Below are 18,546 nucleotides of genomic sequence, written 5' to 3' on the forward strand. Positions count from 1 at the left end.
CCTAATGCTGGCTTTCCTTAAAGATCTGTGAGCAAAATCAGTTTATTTTTCTATTCGTAAAACATATTGGAGTTTGTTGTTAATGACCTCACTGGGATTTAATGATGTTGATTTAAAATGTCTTGTTTGAGTCGTGTACTTAACAAGTGTGTAGCAATAATAAATAACAGAAAACAAATGCTTTCCAGTTAATTTAATGAATGAGAGTCAGAATAATCTCAGAATAATCTTTTTAAGAGTAAGACTGGATGATTATCATCATCAAAAAACAAATCAGCTGCCTTTCTGCAACATTAACTCTTAAATGAAGCGTATGAAAATAGTTTCAAAATATTCAAGTTATTTGTCAGCTGTAATTGAATACAACTGCAGCATAGCACCTAATGCACTTGATGCCATGGGTTATTAATGGCCAAATGGCAACCATAAGCATTGGTTTTAATGGCCGCCTGCCACTGTTCTGCTGTAAGGAGCAATGGATGTTAGGAAATGATTTAAGCTCGTTTTCACAGCCAAGCTGCTGACACATGCAATTCACAAGCTGTAAACTGTATTTATCCACTGCGCTCTGTGCTGTGTGCAAATAATATTTAGTCTCCGCTATAGGGGTCTTCACGTGTGCTACAAACCTGTCATTCACCAGGAAGAGGATACAGAAAACCTGGAATTAATTAGTTTAAAGAACAGTTTCACTGCTCTGTCTCGCCAACCAATTATTTCCCTCACTTTTGCCACCTTCTGCATGACAACTTCTGAGCTTCACTTTAAAGGTTCCTAATGATAATAATATGTCCCCCAATGCTGTCCTTATAAGAAAGGTTCATCAATAAGGTTATAATGTTACTCAAAATTGAACCCATTTATTCTGTTATCTGACATTACTAGGTTTGTGGTGAACAATTTATCTTACCCACACAAATAAATGTCTTAGTAATTCTAACCAAATTCTCAAAATGTACTTGTGATCTGGACCAGCAGTAAATTTGATGGCCTGGGCAGAACATCCATTAACACAGCCTCTATTTATAACATTCTTTATCCTCAGAAATACGTCAAAATGTCCAAGTCGATTCTGACTTCCGGTTCACCCAGACAATAAGGTCATAAAGGGTATAAGCGATTCTGTCTTACTTTTGGCCTAGTAACCGATAGCTTCATATGACATTCAAAACCATTCACATAGCCGCTTGTTTCAAAGATCCACCCAGACAGGATGAGATCTATCTGGCCAACTAAGGCCGTTTTCAGATTGGGCTCATTCGCTGCATTGGTTTGGTTTCGATTCTGTCGAACCCTGGTGCGTTTGCGTTCGTCTTACATCATCAAAAATGTGCACGGCGCATGACAGAAAACAAAACATGGATCAATATATTGTGTTTTTATTAATTTGGTGCTATTATGCGCAGCAGAGTAAATTACATTTGGGTTTACTGTATGTGCGTTGCATGCAGACGGCTTTCTGCTGCTTGCAAACAGAATATTTTGAGGAAACAGTGGATTACCATTGACCTGCCGCTCTGATTCCACTCACAACGCAGAAATACAACACAGGCTCACTCTTGCTTGAATCCAAGGTAAATCATCAACCCTATCATCTCTTACATGTGTTTTATTGAAGGAAATACATCATAATCGTCTTAAACCCATGCACAGGTCACTTTACTTCCTCATCAAGTGTGCACCCAGGTCCGTGTTGCTTTCACATTCATGCGAACCACGCCACAGTTCGAGAGCAACAAAACTCAGTCAGGTAATCTCGGGTTTGCTAGCCAGGTGCGCACCTGGGTTCGCTTGACAGCTTTAACATTAGCCATTTTTCATGCGAACCGTGCCACGTTCTGAACGAAGCTTCAAGCGTGAAAGCCCCCTTAGTCAATCAGATTGAACCTGGTGTCATTTATGCATCAGATGTTTATTGAAATGGACTGTGGGCTGAAACTGCCTCAGGATAAATAAACAATAGTGATGTTTTGACTGTTTATTTCCTATTTTAAATACTGACTCAACCTCATCCTACAACAGTTATTGCTCCCTGCGCATCTAAATACCGTCTTCATTGCTATGGTTTTGACAGGCTTGATTTATGCTCTGGCTACACTTCCAAAATGAGAAAGCATGTCAGTAATAAGGACCATGACAACGGCATGACTGGCACACAGCTGTGACCAACAGAAGATCCTTCTGTCAACAGTAATGTGTTGTCGCTTAGATGGAGAAACAATACATTAAGGGCAGTTTCACATCAGCACTTTTGGTGCGTAACCCGGTTCAGAGTTGGGCTCGTTTGGGCGATGTGAATGCTGTCTTCCAAACACGGGTGCGCACCTGTGAACTGCACCCGAGTCTGCTTAAAAAGGGAGGTCTGGGGTGCGTTTCATGTGAACTCCAGTACGCTTCGCTGCTGATATGAACGCAATCGTACCAAATCGTGGAATTGAACCGCTATTAATGATGAATTATTTGGTAAAAATGTTTGCTTGTGTGTGCGTTTCACTCACATTTCTGATGAGCGTGACTGGCGCACTCTAAGCGGAGAGCTGTAAATGGCCTTCAGCATTCTTAAGAGAATTTGCAGTACATTCACAGAAGAAAGTTATGTACTGAAGCTTTGGAAACGAAACAAACGGTTCAAAAACATAAATGTATAAAAGTGAAGCGAGCAATGCTATGCATTTACCCACCTCCTGCGTCACTGTTACAAGCGAAAGGGTTAACAACTGCACGCTGATGACGTAGATGACCCACTGTTCAGACCCAAAAATAATCATATGAACGCAGCCAGCGAGGGCAGGGGGAAGATCGGGACCAGGCAATCGGACTAAATGTGAAACCAACCTAAAACTAAAGCTCTAACGGTATTGATGCAACCATGATGATAATAATGATTACTGTTATTATTGTTGTTATGAAATACACTATATTAATTATACAAACTATTCATTGTATCATTGCTTATAATGTAATCATTTTCATAATAATATTAGTATCCTATATACTGTAGCAGTTGTTGTTGGCTAAACATGTATGTCAAATGATCTGGTCTTTAAATATCCAGGGATGTTCTGAATCTCATGCTGTGCGGCTTTAGGTCTGTGTGATTTGCATTGATGGAGATTGAACTCCAGACACAGAGCTCATGCACACACCTAATCTTATGTAAACACAAATGAAATAGAAGTGCCTCTCTCCTCAGATGTGGAGGAAGTGAGCAGTGATCTGACCGTGATGAGTGTGGCAGCAGTGTGCTGGTCCAGGCATGAATCAGAGTGCAGTAATCGCTAATGACAGTTCACACGGTGACTCAGTCCCACAACACTGAATACACAGCAGCACTCTCATCTTACACACACAAACACACACATGCGCTCATAGACACACAGCAGCACTTATCCTTTCATATAAATATATATATATATATATATATACACACAAAGACACATGTTCTTTTGCTGAATACCCAGCTTTCTACTGCTAGGTTATCAAATGTGGTACAGATGCGCACTCTTTAGTAATCGTCAACACATTTTAAAGGCCCTCCCTTTTGAAACACTGCACTGGCTGACACAGGACTAAGATGGCTTCACATTTGTGCATTTTTTTTGCTGAAGAAGATAAAGTGTTTACGAAACTCTGAAGAGCAGTTTGTCTGTTTAGGGCTACTGTAGGAACAACATGGAGAAATCCCCGCGTATATAGATAGAAATGACTCATTCTAAGATATTAAAAACATAACACTTCATTATCACTTCACCTATGAACACATAATTATGTACATTATATTGCATTTCTGTCAATAGATCCTCCACAAAAATACACCTTGCACCTTTAAAGCTGTCATCGGATTCAACTTTATTTCCATCTTTAAATGTGTCCTGTTTTGTCTAAATCTTTTTTATTTTATGTCTAATCCAAAGAGATTCTATGTTGTTTACATTTACAGCTGAGAGTAATCATTTAGAAACATTATTTAATAAACATAATAACTATATTTATTCTAGTCGCATCATTACAGCTCATTCGTGTTCAATTATGTATTTGGAATAGGCAATATAAATACCTTAATAGCCCTTTGAACAAATTCTGTAGTCTATGTCTATATTTATATATTTGCTTTGAAGGTAGGATCCTAGATTTAAAGTAGAATTAACATGTTAAATACAATGCAAGTGTATACTAATAATACTGAGTTATACTTATATTATTTTAACAGTTAAGAAGTTGTTTTGAAGATATGATGTCTTGTCTTTCTGTGCAGCCGGTTAGTTGTACATTTCAAATTTGGGCTATAAATCCAGTCATACCACCAATGCCATTGACACAATCTCAAACATGAGAAGGGCATTTTACAGAGGAAGTGACAGTTAATGTTGTGATATTCACAGTTACACTGCATAGGTAGGACAGTTTTGTATGTTGTGTTTAAAAGTGTGTGTGTGTCTCTGTTTATGGTATAACGCCCAGGGCTGTGGCAGGAATAGCTCTGACACGGTGACAGAAGGTCAGAGGAGCACGGCCACTGCAGCTCGCTAATCTCAGCAGGGAGATGTAACACGTTTCCTCAATGTACACAGTCCAGTGCTGATGAGTGAAATTACCTTTTCTTCAACTGGGAAAAGAAGCATTCACGCACCTTTACATATAAACGGAGTCTGCAAATGCTAATGTTAATGTCTACAAATTCCAGGCATTTTCCATAAATGAGATACAAATTCTAGTTAGATTCAAGTTGTGAAAACCAAGACCTGAAATAGGTAGGTATCCATATTGTAAGGGTCTTATGGAAATATACAGTTTTTTTATGCTAGGCTAATTAAATGCGAGATAATAAGCAAACACGCATAATGCTAAAAAGGTAAACTGAGTGTGACGTATTCATACTGTAGTTTAACCTCTTGCATTGGGCTGTTAATGTTTATCGTGTATGCAATTTTAATATGTTTATATATTGAGTTGCTATATTGAGATATTGTTGCGGTTTGCTGTGGCTAAGTTTTCTTTGAAGGTGGAACTTAAACCTCACAATACTTTTGTGTAGAATTTGACCTGGTGGGAGTTGAGGTCTTTTATAGTAGGAAGACCATAAGGCACAGAATAGGTATGTTCTAAATGTTCTTTTGGTTCAGTGCCAAGCTTGGTTTGGTCATGAACGTTTCTCCTGCTTGTATGAGACCAAACGTATCACCTTGCCTATAGCATCATTGAGAATCAGGCTGTGTCTTGCTTTGAGATTATAAACGCACCAGAGGAAATTAACTTTTTATTAAAAAAAGTAAAAAAAGGCACCTCAGTGTCTAATAGAAAGATGGAGGCACACAATCTCATGTCCTTCTGAGGCAGCTAGTGACCTTTTTGGCTGCTCCATGGGGAGCCCAGTTTAATTCTGCTCACATACATCCCTCCGTCTCTGAGCTGGACCAATCACATAGCTATTTTTTTCTCACCCATGACAGGGGCTTGTGCGGGACCTCTTTAATATTCCATGGCCCTCCAGTCAGTCAAGGTCACTGAAACATCCCTCTACCTCAGCTTGGTGACATGGTGCCTCATCCTATCAGGTGCCAAGCCACAGCATCCTCTTTCAAACATCATCTCAGTTTGACACATAATTTACCTACACGTCAACCAGTCCGTGCTCCCAATATCTGCTGTCATCCCATGTTTCCGATAAACTCAATATTGGGACATGCAGCATGTTTCTCTGGAGGGGGCACGTCATTTAAACAGCTATCGGAGAAAAATGAGGGTTGGATGTCTGAGTGTTTAAAAACCTCGTCTTTTGTGGTAAATTGGGCATGTCAGAGATCCAAGATTGTTTTTGGTCCCGAGGCATATGCAGAATCTCGCTGTGGAGATTAGATAACAATATCAGTGGCATCATAGCCATGTCACAGCACAAATATGGGTTTGATCATGATTTTTGGAATGTAGAAAACAGCACGCTGACAACACGTTGGATGCCACATGGCAAATGTTCCAGGGCTTATTTGGACGCATATCTGTTTCTATCCTGACAGTTTGCAAACAGCTTAATAAGAATCTTGGCCATGCAAAGCAAGGAACATTGCGGTGAGAGCACCAAATGCTGGAGATTTCTCCGCCCCATTGACCAGGGGCACTGTCGGGGGCCCAGATGCTGCCCTTGAGGTGCTATCATTTCATCTGCTGTTTCCTTCCTCTTATCCATAAATCACTTGTCTCCGAGATGAAGGTTGTCCATCCCCACCGACCTGCTCCTGTCAGACAGAGACTGTTAAATGGATAGGGGTCATTCAGGCTTTTAGTTTAAGTTTGATTGCATTTGTCAGACCAAAGCTATCTTTTATATACAAAAACTTTTTTGTAGTTTGTCAGAAGTTTAGCTGCCGAGTGTTATTGACTAAGCATTTTCTTAAGGGGTTGGTCATTGACCGTGGCTTTGAGTGATTTTTGCAGGAAGTGACATAAGTGATAGCTTTAAATTACTGTGTGAAAGTGCCTATTATTTTACAGCAGAAATGAAATTAAACTGGGGAGAAGTATCGATATAGAAAAACAGCACCAAGAGGTCAATGTGATGATGTGAATTTGTCTACTCCGGGCAGAGCATGGCACTAGCAATACTAGGGTCAGGGTTTCGATTTCCAGAGAACACACATGCCTAGGAAAAAGTTGTAAATGTATGCAACATCAGTGGTTTTCAATTGGTAAACCACGAACGAAGCATTGCAGTGGGTTATAGTGGGAAAGCAAATGCTAAATGTAACTAACTGCATTTGCACTAGAGATGCACCGATACCAATTTTCTTTACCGATACCGATAGCCAGTTATATTAATAATATGGTTATATTAACTCGCATTAAGTAAATTCTAAAGAATAAATGAACATTTCTTAACTTTTTATGAAATTATTAATTCATATAATGCCTATTAATATTGAACATCAAACTGGGGATGTTTCTTAACTTTTTTTTACTCAGCACAAATTCATTGCATTTTCCTGTCCACTTTTGATTGACTGGATATATCGGCGCTGATCATCGGCTGTTTTTAAATTATTGATTATTATCCAATATCTCATTAGCATTTAGGTTATAAAGTGATGGCCGTTTTTCAATATGCGTTCTTCAGCGGACTTGTTCTTGCTCTACGTCATCAATAACCTTCTAAGTCCGGTTCCAATACAATCTTGATATAAAGGATCGATATGCAGCGTTGTGCGCATATGGAACTCACTTGAAGTTCCTGAAGTCACTGCGGTGCATCCTTCAAAGTTCGTTCTCCTGAGGATGCCTAGCAAGACCGGTCTCCACGAGAACACAAGTCCGTTCTTTGCGTTCTTGGAATTGAGAAACAGCTACTGTCTATCAAATGGCCTTGTGTTTCATGTTGGGCTGATTTGAAATTTGAATTTCAATGTACATTGAATATATATTTTTCCTTATGCATTTTATGGTAATCATTTTAAGCTTTTGTGGTTATTGCTTTACACTAGTAATACTGTACAATATTACTTAATAATGTTACTGAGTGTCATGCGTTTCATTAGTGTCAAGTTTTCACAGAAATTGGAGGATACAGCAGTAGTGGTGGATGTGACAACAGAATAAGAGGAAAGCATTGAGCGGGAACAGAATGATAAAGCTGTCTTCTGGAACGATACAAGGGATCTGATGTGTAGGTGGTCCTCTCAGAAAGATGCAATCTGGACAACAAGGAGTTTGAGGGTCTGACTCCAGCAGGCTTTTCTCATCAGTGCAATACCCACAACAGTTCAATTCAATATGATTTCTGTAGTTCAAGATGACAGGCTGCTGAGCTCTAGAAGGCCATGAAGCTATATTGTGATTTGCTTTTATGAAACAAGACTGACAAAAATGATCAATCTGTCAAGGTTGTGATGTAGAATGTGTGTGGATCATTCTTGTGAACTAGGTGAGATTAAAGCTATACATAATTTAGGAATGTTGCTCTGGTCTGCTTTCTCTGGAAAAGCTAGAAAATCTTTATTTTGCAGAATTTTTTCCCCACCATGCTTAAGTGTCAAGTCCTGTTGTTTAGGCAGCAACATAACTATATGATGCATCTTTTAAGTAATACACTATATGTGCCATAGTTTTTCATTTGGGATTTAGAGTTTTTATTTTTTGCAGTCAATATTTTTCACTTTCATTTAGCTTTTTGCTACTGAGAAAAAGCATCAGATGAGTATGTACAGTTTATATTAGCAGCTCAGGCATACATTTATGTTGTTTAAAATATGTTTACTTACTACTCAGCTCAGCATCTTCACAAGTCAATGCTGTGTTTCCCACCGAGAGGGTAATAGGGAGACAGTGTCCAGTAGGTGCCGCTTCCCATGGAGTCAGTTGGTGAATAATTCACCAATCCACACGGTAAACAACGCTTTTACTCATGGTATTGCCTGTGGATGCTCGGTTGTATGTCTGTGCATTCCAATGAGAGATGGGTCACATTTGAGATATTTTTATCCCCTCAGCCATACAGTGCTGAATGGTTTTTAGTAAAACTAAAGCATTGCCATTGTTTTATGGTTTCTGGCTAATTGAAAAGTAATGGTTATCTTGCGATGTTTGTTATGTGCTCATGAATTTTGAAGTTTTTGTACAATCTTAATTTCATGTATATTTAAGATAGCTTTTATATGGTTTTATGTATTATCATTTTCAACTTTAAATGAGGTCAGTGGTCAGGCTATGGTAATCTAGTGATGCACGATATTAAATATTTGCCAATATGCAGATATTTTTCAAATAATTTTAACTGATACCGATATACTGTATGTATATGTTTTTTTTGATGATGATGATAGAAACAAAAGGTGCGTCTCTTTAAAAAAATATTATACTATGTGTTTCCAAAACCACTTATTATCCAAAAATGTTAGTCTGTATTAAAAAAGCGATTGCTTATATGTTAAAGTGTAAACTGTTATATTTTGACTTATGTAAACATCTACAAAACTTTTGTAAAATTGAGAATTACACGAGGGAGGTTTTGCTGTTTGACAGCAATAAAACAGCACATTGTAATAGGCTAATGTCTTATAAAACCTTTAAAGAAAAAACCCAACAACTATTTAACAAGTAGGTACCACGTGTTTTCCATATAGACTTATTGAGAATAGTTGAGAAATTATCAAAGAAATCATTAGTTTTAATGGCCAATTGCTTAGCTGTAGCTTAGCATCAGTGTAAACGATTGCATTTTAGTGATATGTGACACGGAAAGCCTTCACACAGAAATCTGCAATAAACAAACGTTCTTAAATACCTGCACACTCCGTGCTGACTGATTATGGCTCACTGATAGAGTGAATGTTGATGGACACGACAAAAGTACTGTACTGTGCTATAGCATTAGCATTTAGCTGGCAAACTAACAACAAAGCTGTGAATTAACAAACTTATCGTGTGCTTGTGAAATATGAACCGTGTGCATGGGCTTATTTAATACACGAGACTGACAAATCAGATTTTACGCAGTTTTACCTGTTTAGTTGGAAAACAATGATAGATGGCTCTTTCACAATAAATACAATGTACACAATGGGGAAATATATTCACAGTTTTCTGATTTAATAAGTTTGTGGAAGTAAAGTGCAAGTGAATATTTTATTGTGAAACGATAATATTGTGCATCCCTATGGTCACCTCAGTGGTTTGAGTTTGTGTTGTGTTGTCTAGCTCATTCTCTGCTGTACTGATTGACATCACTAGTCCTCAGCAGGTTGCTGCAGGGTTCCTCCCATGTGAATTTAGTGGAAGTACGTTGTGTTTTCTAAGCTCTGTTGCGTCCTATGGGGACTTTTGTGTACTGTTGTGTTTGCACTTTTCTGAATGCACTGAACAGATAAATATTGCGCCTCAGTGTTTGCTTACAAGGATAATGTTGTATCCATGATTATGAAATAGTATTTACAAATCATGTGCCCCCCTGACAGTATGCTTAATACAGGAAATGCATGCCACACTTTAGACTAGGAACCAATTCTCACTATTTCCTAACTATTAACTATGACTTTTGCCTCAATTAACCCCTAATAACTGTTTATAGAGTAGTTTTTAGGTTTAAGTGTTGGTATAGGATTAAGGGATGTAGAAAAAGGCAATGCAGAGTGAGGCATTAATATGTGGTTTATACATACTAATATACATATATGTATGTTAATAAGCAAGTAGTTAATGAGGAATTTGTGTACCATAATATAAAGTGAAACTACTCAGCGCTTTATTAATTCTTTGTGGAGGTTATCTCAAAGTTAAATTTGAGCCACATAACATTTGTTTGGGTTGTTGATGCTGGAACATCTATAAAACTCACGCTCCAGTGATGCTTGTTTGTTCTGGGTGGTTGCTAAATTATTTTTACATTGTCTGCCAGGAAAAACTAAGGTGAAGCGTTGTAAAATGTACAATTTGAGGTATCAAAGGATAGTTCTCCTACCACGGTGTGTGTGTGTGTATATATATATAAAAAAAATTGCCAGAGCAATAAAAGCTCACTCTCATCGTATGCTGTATAACTATTTCATAATGCCCATATCACTTTCCTCAGGGGGGCTGTCCATTTTCCTTTAAGGAGTCCCACGAGTTATGAAGTCTAACACACTGGTTTCTGAACAGTCTCTCTCCCTCACAATCAAAAGGAAGGTCGGAAGACAGAGTCCATGTTTCATATGGCGCATTCAGAGAATATTTTAACCTAAATTACAGCGGGGTGTGTATTTGCTCAAAAACATGCAAGTGTTCCACACATGCAGATGACATAGAAGGAAAACACTTTACTGGACAAGAGTATTTCTTTATCTTTGCGATTTCTTAACAGCTGTGAAAAACGAACAACGCCTCAACGTCTGCTAATGTCCAATTCGCGACATTTCATCCTGTTGAAACAACTCGTTCGTCTCGGACTAAATTCACGAGACCATCAAATCCGTCCCTCAGAACACAAGCGTGCTTAGACTATTTACCAAGACTGGTTGGTAAGATTTAGTATTTATAGTTTATCTATGACAACGTGTAGTACAGAACATGTATAATAATTTGTTTCTGAGTTTTGAGCTAGCTAATTTCATTTCATTTATGTGGTAAAAATGAAGAAGGACAGGGGCAAAATTACAGCTTTTTGCAAAGAGGGCAATAAAGGAGGATTGTGAAGAGTGACAAGTTATTTTTGTGTTAGATCATTTCATAGCCAATATATAACTTGAATATAAATCTGAATAACAACAACTGTATAAAATAACAAATACAACATTTCTTTGCAATTATTTTGGATTTATTTGCTGTTAAAGCGCAAATATGAAGCGGTCTATAGCTGACTTTTAAAAGACAGTGTGACAAATTGACAGACGATTCATCAACTAAGGTCATTATGCAAGGTCATTATGATTATTATAAAAACGGGTGCGTCCAAATTGCCTGTTGGTGCGACCAGTGGGAAAAATTTTATTGTGTTAGTTAGCTGTATTTTAGATGAGTGTTATTATGGCTTAAATAAAAACAAACCTGAGTGATATTACTTGGAATGCACAATAAAAAAACATGAGTCATCTCCTTTTGGAACCAAACCCTTCATATGGATGTCACTGCTGTGATAGAGCTTTCCTGTGGCTCATTTGCATGCCATTTAACGTGAACTACACAAATTCGCTCTCAATATCTGTTACTAATTTGAAAAAACTAATTTGCAAGCAGGCTAAATCACCTGTCAGCTAAATTATTCATGGGTTTTGTTAAAGTGCATTTTGAAGGGGACTGTCAAGTGGAAAAGAGAAGTCAGAATGACCTAATTGGAATTCAGTTGCGCCAACACAGAAACAATGTTCACTCTATAGAAAATGTACAGAAAGTGAGTTTCATCACAGCGAGAAGGGAAGGACAATGCGATCAGGTCGTTCTGTGATATGAATATTGAATCATCGTATACACATATTGTCAGGAAAACACTCAGAGATGTGTATTCATTTGTGAGTCATGTTTCGTGTCATGACTGTTCTGGGCAAAGGCGAGTCCACATAAGCATTGTATGGCAAGTGAGCAAATTTTGGGTTAAGGGCTAATGTGATTGTGATGGAAAGACACAATTTCCTCAAGGATAGCAATTTAAATGGCTCAATAGATGACACATATGGCATGCAATGGGTTAAATGTGTCATTTAGAGATTTGCTTTGAGAAGCATGTCGATCAAACACAGATTCTGTTTACCAAATACTCCAAATCCCAGAATGCATTTCTGACGTTGAAGGCTTTGTGCAGTATGTATTTGTGATTTCTCTACTTCTCCAGTGCTATAATTGCAGTAATGGGTTTACAGCGAGCTCGTGGGAGAGACGTGCTTTGCGAGCGCAGAACTGGCACCGATGTTTCCAGATGAATAACTGGGTCAGTTTAAAGACGATGCCTCTTATCGTATCAGTTCATCAGGACTGCTCAGCTTTTATGCAACCAGCCATAGAGAAAACTCCCACAATTCAGCTGAAAAGAAATGCATTTTTTGCTTGCACTGATAGCATGTGTGTTTGTTTTTTGTGTGGCAGTCAGATTTATTTGACTTTGTTGCTTGTCCAAATGCCTCCACAGCGCCCACAACCATTTTATTTGCATCCAGGCGCCTATTGCGGTATCAATGTGGTTCAACATGTCTTCATTTTACCAGCCTGCTGTTAAAATTCAGCCTAACACCGAAGGCCCTTAAATTCACACAACAATCAAACTATGCCCTCTTGTGGATCAAGACTCTTTTGAAGTCAACAAAAGATATTAGCCCGTAAAAATCAACAGTGTGCTCCACTACTATCTTTGATCATCTCCTGAAAGATATCTAAGTGGTTCACAGTTCAGCATCTCCTCCATTGAGAGAGGAGTGTCTGTTTCCACAGTCTCCTCTTATCTTGAGCCGCACAGCTCCTTTTCTCCAGCTGCTACTCACTGGAACTTACCATCACCCAGACAAAGAGGCCCTATTAAAAATGCATCAAGGTGTTCTCTCAGTAGACAATGTAGGATATCAATCCAAATACAGGCCCCATGAAAATAATCAGCCCCTGGTTATCAATAATAGATGTTGTGATCCGGCTTCTTTGAGAGGTATTGTCTATTGCTTTCGAGGGATAATGCTAAATTAAGTCAACTGGATGATCTTGGCCACCGTTAAGTAATATGAATGCTGTTGTGAATTGTAGAGAGGAACTGCTTTGTTGTGTCTGCATTCATAATGTTCCACAGATTAGGATTATATTTGTTGTTGACAGATGTTTAATGGAAGGCTGATTGGTCAAGGTAGTGTGCTAAAATATACAGCTATGACGTAAAATGTAGTAAATGATCTGTTATATTTTTTTGCTGACACTCTTTAGTGCTTTATCAAGCATTAAAGTCACTCATAATGTATTAATGTCCTTGCAAATGTTCTACCACTCGACCGAATATTCACAAATAAGAACATTTTATTTATAAATGTATTAAGAAAAAGTTATTTGATTTTGGAAAGATATAAGGGTGAGTAAATGAATACAAAATGTTAACTTTTTGGGGAAACACATACATTTTCACAAAACAAAAAAGTTTGGTCATATGTAGTTAGTTATATTTAAATAGTCGTAGATGTATGACAACGTTTTAATGACTTTCTTTGACTTGGAAAAACACTGAATGGTATAGGAAATGTGAACCTGATCAATGTTTGGTCCAATTATTTTGGGCACAAGCATGCAATGATACCCTTTTGTAATACTAATGAAAAAGAGCAAATCGTTCATGCTGAACATAGTCCCTGTGTAGAATTACTTCTTAAATAGACCCCTGCCTTTGACCCAATGGAGTGATCAGTGCAGTTCTCCACTGTTGGGTACACAAACACCCTGTCTGGCAGGAGCAGTTTCCAGTCTTTAATGTTTGAGATGTCCACTCACCAGCCAATTGCCCTTTTGACCTCAAGGGTCGAGAAGGGCCACTCACCCTGCACCACGCAAAAAAAGACTTTTCCATTCCCTCGAAACCTAACCTGGGCCTGTGACAGAGCGTTCCATTTCCAGTTTTAGAAGGGACTAGTTGCGGTAACTCCCTCTAGAGTCTTCTATGGGATGCTTTTCAGGACAGGTTGTATCATGCGTTTTATCATCATTTAGACTGTAGCATAAGCTTGGCTGCCCTATTGGTTGAATGGTGTCCTTTATATTTTAAATATACACTAACCAACTGTTTTGTCCCTGAACATTCAACCCATAACAGAACTTTATTAAATGGATGTTGTGCATCGATTGTGATAAAAAGGAGCACTGAGAGTCCAAAACAAGAACTATACATTCTATAATGGTTTTCATTCACTTTTTGAAGCAACTCTGGGCAGCTATTTACGTCATAGCAACATTCCTATCTCTTTGAATGGTGGAAGACAGATATTTCTAAAATTGCTGAAAAAAATCACCATTAAATAGAATATTTCCGAGTAATGATTAAACCTGATATGGACATTTACATTTAAGGCATTGGCCTATACATTTGATTGTAAGTATGTGCAATCACCTTGGATCGAACCCAAAACCTTGGCATTGCTAGTGCCATGCTCTAACCACTGACCTACAGGAAAGCTATCAACAGTATAAGGACTAAGCTTATGCTAAGCTTAAACTGTGGTAAAAACACCTTTTTCGGATTCGCTTCAGCAACTGCGTCTGTGCGGAGGCAGGCAAGCCCCTCACAAGTGCCCCGCCCCAGAAAATCGTGAGTCTTTATCCATTGATGATTGAATCTTCTTACTGGAAGGCGGGACTTTCTTCGCTAGAATGGCCATATTAAGCATTGTTTTCCTCTCCATTCATTTGTTTCCTATCTTATATTAAAATATGTTCTTTGCGTTTATTCTTTCTACCAGTGTGCATTAAAATAATAAGAGTATAAAGTCATTAAACTAATGATGTGTTCACGCCAAACTCGAAGCATCGCATCCCTCTCCCATAATTACTTGCTGGATTAGTTCTATATATACGTTTCAAACTATAGGTGTCAATGAGCTCTTTGCACGAATGTCTCGCGCAATTATCAGTTTGCGTGGAACACACGTTTATCGTGTTGCCTGGTGCGAGTTTGCATCTATTGTATTCGTGTCTCTGCCTTGACGTTTTATCTAATTTGCTCGTGCAAATAGTTCAATTGGTGTTAGTGTGAACACAGCATAACAATTTCTCTTGGACTAATACATCATCAATGGCCACCTAAGCCACCTCTGCTGCACCTCAGCTGTTCAATGCATCATGAGGCCATACTTCAATTGTCAGTAAACAATCAAAGAGAGAACCGGGAGTGTGAACTGGAAGGTGTATATGGATGTGTACTGCTGTCACATAACCTAATAAAGAAGCCATTCAAGAGCTGTTTCTGTTCAACCTGACATAGGGATAGTCTGTATGACACATGCAGCACCTCCAGATCAAATGATTTGACCTACGGAGCGCCACTGGAATGGGGATGCTGCACATTGTCTACAGTAGCACAGGACATCCCTCTCTTATAACAGAAGACAGTATGTGTTGTGTGTGCAAGCTTGAGGTTTCAACAGCATGTACAAATACATATATGTCTGGATATTTGCTCTCCAAGATGTAACTGGTAAGGGTTGGTCAATAATATTCGCAGTTTGTTGCTCAAATGTATAAAAACAGCCATCTTTAGACCCTGAGTATCTACCCTGTATTGTATGTGCAAATAGTATAGAAACTATAGTCTGAGAAGACAGTTTCCTAAGATTGACAGCTTTCTGTCTGTAAATCGACCCTACAGATGTTGCGATCATCTCCCTGCTCCAAACCTGAGTCTACAAACAGTGATGTGATCTTTCCTCTCACCTCCTTCAGCCTATTGTATTTACATTACACTCCCCCAGCGCCTTCAGTTTACTGATATAGCAGCTGAACATAAATGATTTATCCAGTCCTTTTAAAAACGTCTCTCCAAGAGACACTTTCACTTGATTAAACATTCCTTTTATGAGAATCTCTGTTTCCAATTGCATTTGACTAGACATAAAGACAAAACCTGAGGAGCTCAGATAGCGGCCGTGCCTGAATACATCTACTTAGCTGTTTAGGACATGGTAAGCAAGTTCCAATGTGCCTACAGAATGAGGCAATGAAATGATGTTTAGATTAGGCAGCGCACTGATTTTGTGGGATCAGTTACAGTGTTATGAAGTATGTTATGGCTCCTCCACACTTGAGGAAATGAGTTGTGCTGATTGTTGAACAGCTCCAGGATTAAACTGTTCTCAGCGGACCATCACTAATGATGTCTTTCCATTTTCTGTCTCTTCTTTCTGTGTCTCCCTCCAGGTGGTGTTGGTCTTTGCACTCAGCATTGGCGCTCTTGGAATATACTTCATAGACTCTTCAGAGTGAGTATTATTTTGGTTTAACTCATAACAGAACACTTAACTAAATGATTTGTGACAAAAACAAAAAACGCATATCTTAATGAGATTTGATTGATATAAGCGACGACTTTGTCACTTTCCATAAAAAGGGCACGACAAAGAGAGTAGACTTTTTTCCATTTTAAACTATTGTTCATCAATAACAATATGTAACGGCCTAACAATATATAATGTAATATCTATAATATTAAATTAATTGATTATTAACATTTACATTCATGCATTTGGCAGTTTTTACCCAAAGCGACATTGGACATCATACATTTTATTAGTATGTGTGTTCTCTTTTTATCAAACCCACAACCTTTGCGATGCTAACACAATGCTACAGGAAATCATATTTGGTTTTCTTTGCAAGATCTCTGATTTTACAATTTTATAGCAGTTCGCATTAAATAAATGTTTAAACAATGCAATACATTAATGTACATTTAATGGTTTGTCATACATTTAATTGTATGTGGAATTGTAGGAAATGTTTTAGTCTAAATTACTCACTCAGAAGTGGTACTATAGCAGCAAATAGGTATAACGTTCAGAACAGGTAAGCAGTCCACATGTAAATTTAGTAAAAACCCTCAGTAGTTTATCATTAAGAATACCCAGCACAGATACAGGAAACAGGAAACAGGACACTCTCAATGTTAAAGGAAATAATTCACCTGTGATCATTTACTCTCCATGTTGTCATCTTAAACCTGTGTGACTGAGCTGATCTTTCTTCTGCAAAACACAAAAGAAGATATTTTGAAAGACACAGTGTTAACTTCATTCATGTAATTGGATGTTAAACTTTAATCATTGACTTACTGTGTTTCTTACTTCATTTATTTTGTTACTACTTGTGCTGATAAGAGATGAATCGGGGATTGTCCTAAAAACGGCTAAAGGTACCATTACATAATTAAAGGGTTTTTGTTCTCTAATGTTGGACTGTAAAGTCTGCCTCAGTGTGGCGGGATTATTTTGTTAAGGAAAGCAGTCAGGTTAGTTTCCATGGTTACATTAGGCAGAGTATCTCTGCAGACCACCCCTCTCCCAGATCCCTTGATATTAACTTCAAATAAAAAGTATTTGAATCATTACTGTGTTCTACACGAGGCAAAACTAGTTAAATATAGCAGCTATTTTATTAAAATAAGATTTCTGTTTTGGCATCAGGCTAAAACAAGGCAGAATTCACTGCGTGCAAAAAGTCAGCACATGCAGTGTAAACCCAAGCTGTGGATTTTAGCAGCACTGAAATGGTTCACAGCATGTGTACAGTCTTACGTTATAATGTCAAACATACAGCCTGTGTGTGCCTGCACTGACTGTCAAAACATGTTAGAGGAAAGCCGGGCATGATGGGTCATACCTGCAAACTAGTCGCTTTTCGGCGTTTGAAACATCTTTGGTCCAGCATCTATTAGTTTGGCCAACCAGAATCAATATAACAGCTGACAGCGTCGTCTTTTTTGGTCCTACCACTACTCCTTTTGGTTCGGCCAACCAGAATCACACGTTCTAAACGTCGTGTTTGTGACTGTGAAAAGCATTGCTGAAAGGGACAAATGCAAAGTGTCTTGTCAAAGAGAAAATGGCGTTGATATTTATTACTATTTATAAGTTCGCCCGCGTGATGAAACGGCTATGTTATGAGAGACCGTTGCCAGTCTCCCTAGGGGGCGATTGATATTCGTCTGACGTTTCAGTAGCAGAAACTGTAGTTTACAGATAATATTTAATAATTATTTTAGAGACAGATCAAGTCGCTTCATAATACATTAATATGTCATCAGGAGCCGTGCAGATAACTTTTGTATTGCTTGTATCTGCTTTTGACCTTTCTTTTTTGAGCTCTTATAACTCGCATCAATCAGGTTCTGCACTTTATCTCTCTTAATAACTCTCTTAACATAAGTCCCACACTTTTGCTCAATCCTCCATGTTTTAAAACCGAATCCGCGCAAGAGCTTTGCTTAGGAAAGACGAAGGTGCACCTCTCAGAAAACGTAGACAAATGAAGATCATTTAGATGTTTAATCAAGACTTGGAGCATTGAGATCACGAGACGAGGGCAATGTGTAAAATTCGACCAAAATTCATATTTTCACTTTTTCCTGAAGCTCAAAAT

General features: G+C 38.2%; 1 protein-coding gene across 1 annotated transcript in view; it reads left to right on the top strand.

Annotated features, from left to right (window-relative positions):
- The window catches only part of kcnma1a (potassium large conductance calcium-activated channel, subfamily M, alpha member 1a), a 151,784-nt gene that overhangs the window by 46,455 nt on the left and 86,783 nt on the right, over positions 1–18,546 (top strand). Inside the window, 1 exon segment of the mRNA XM_079473229.1 lies at positions 16,330–16,391. Within this exon segment, the coding sequence (XP_079329355.1) occupies positions 16,330–16,391 (62 nt within the window).

Source organism: Barbatula barbatula, assembly GCF_947034865.1.
Source record: "Barbatula barbatula genome assembly, chromosome: 14".
Classification (NCBI taxonomy): Eukaryota; Metazoa; Chordata; class Actinopteri; order Cypriniformes; family Nemacheilidae; genus Barbatula; species Barbatula barbatula.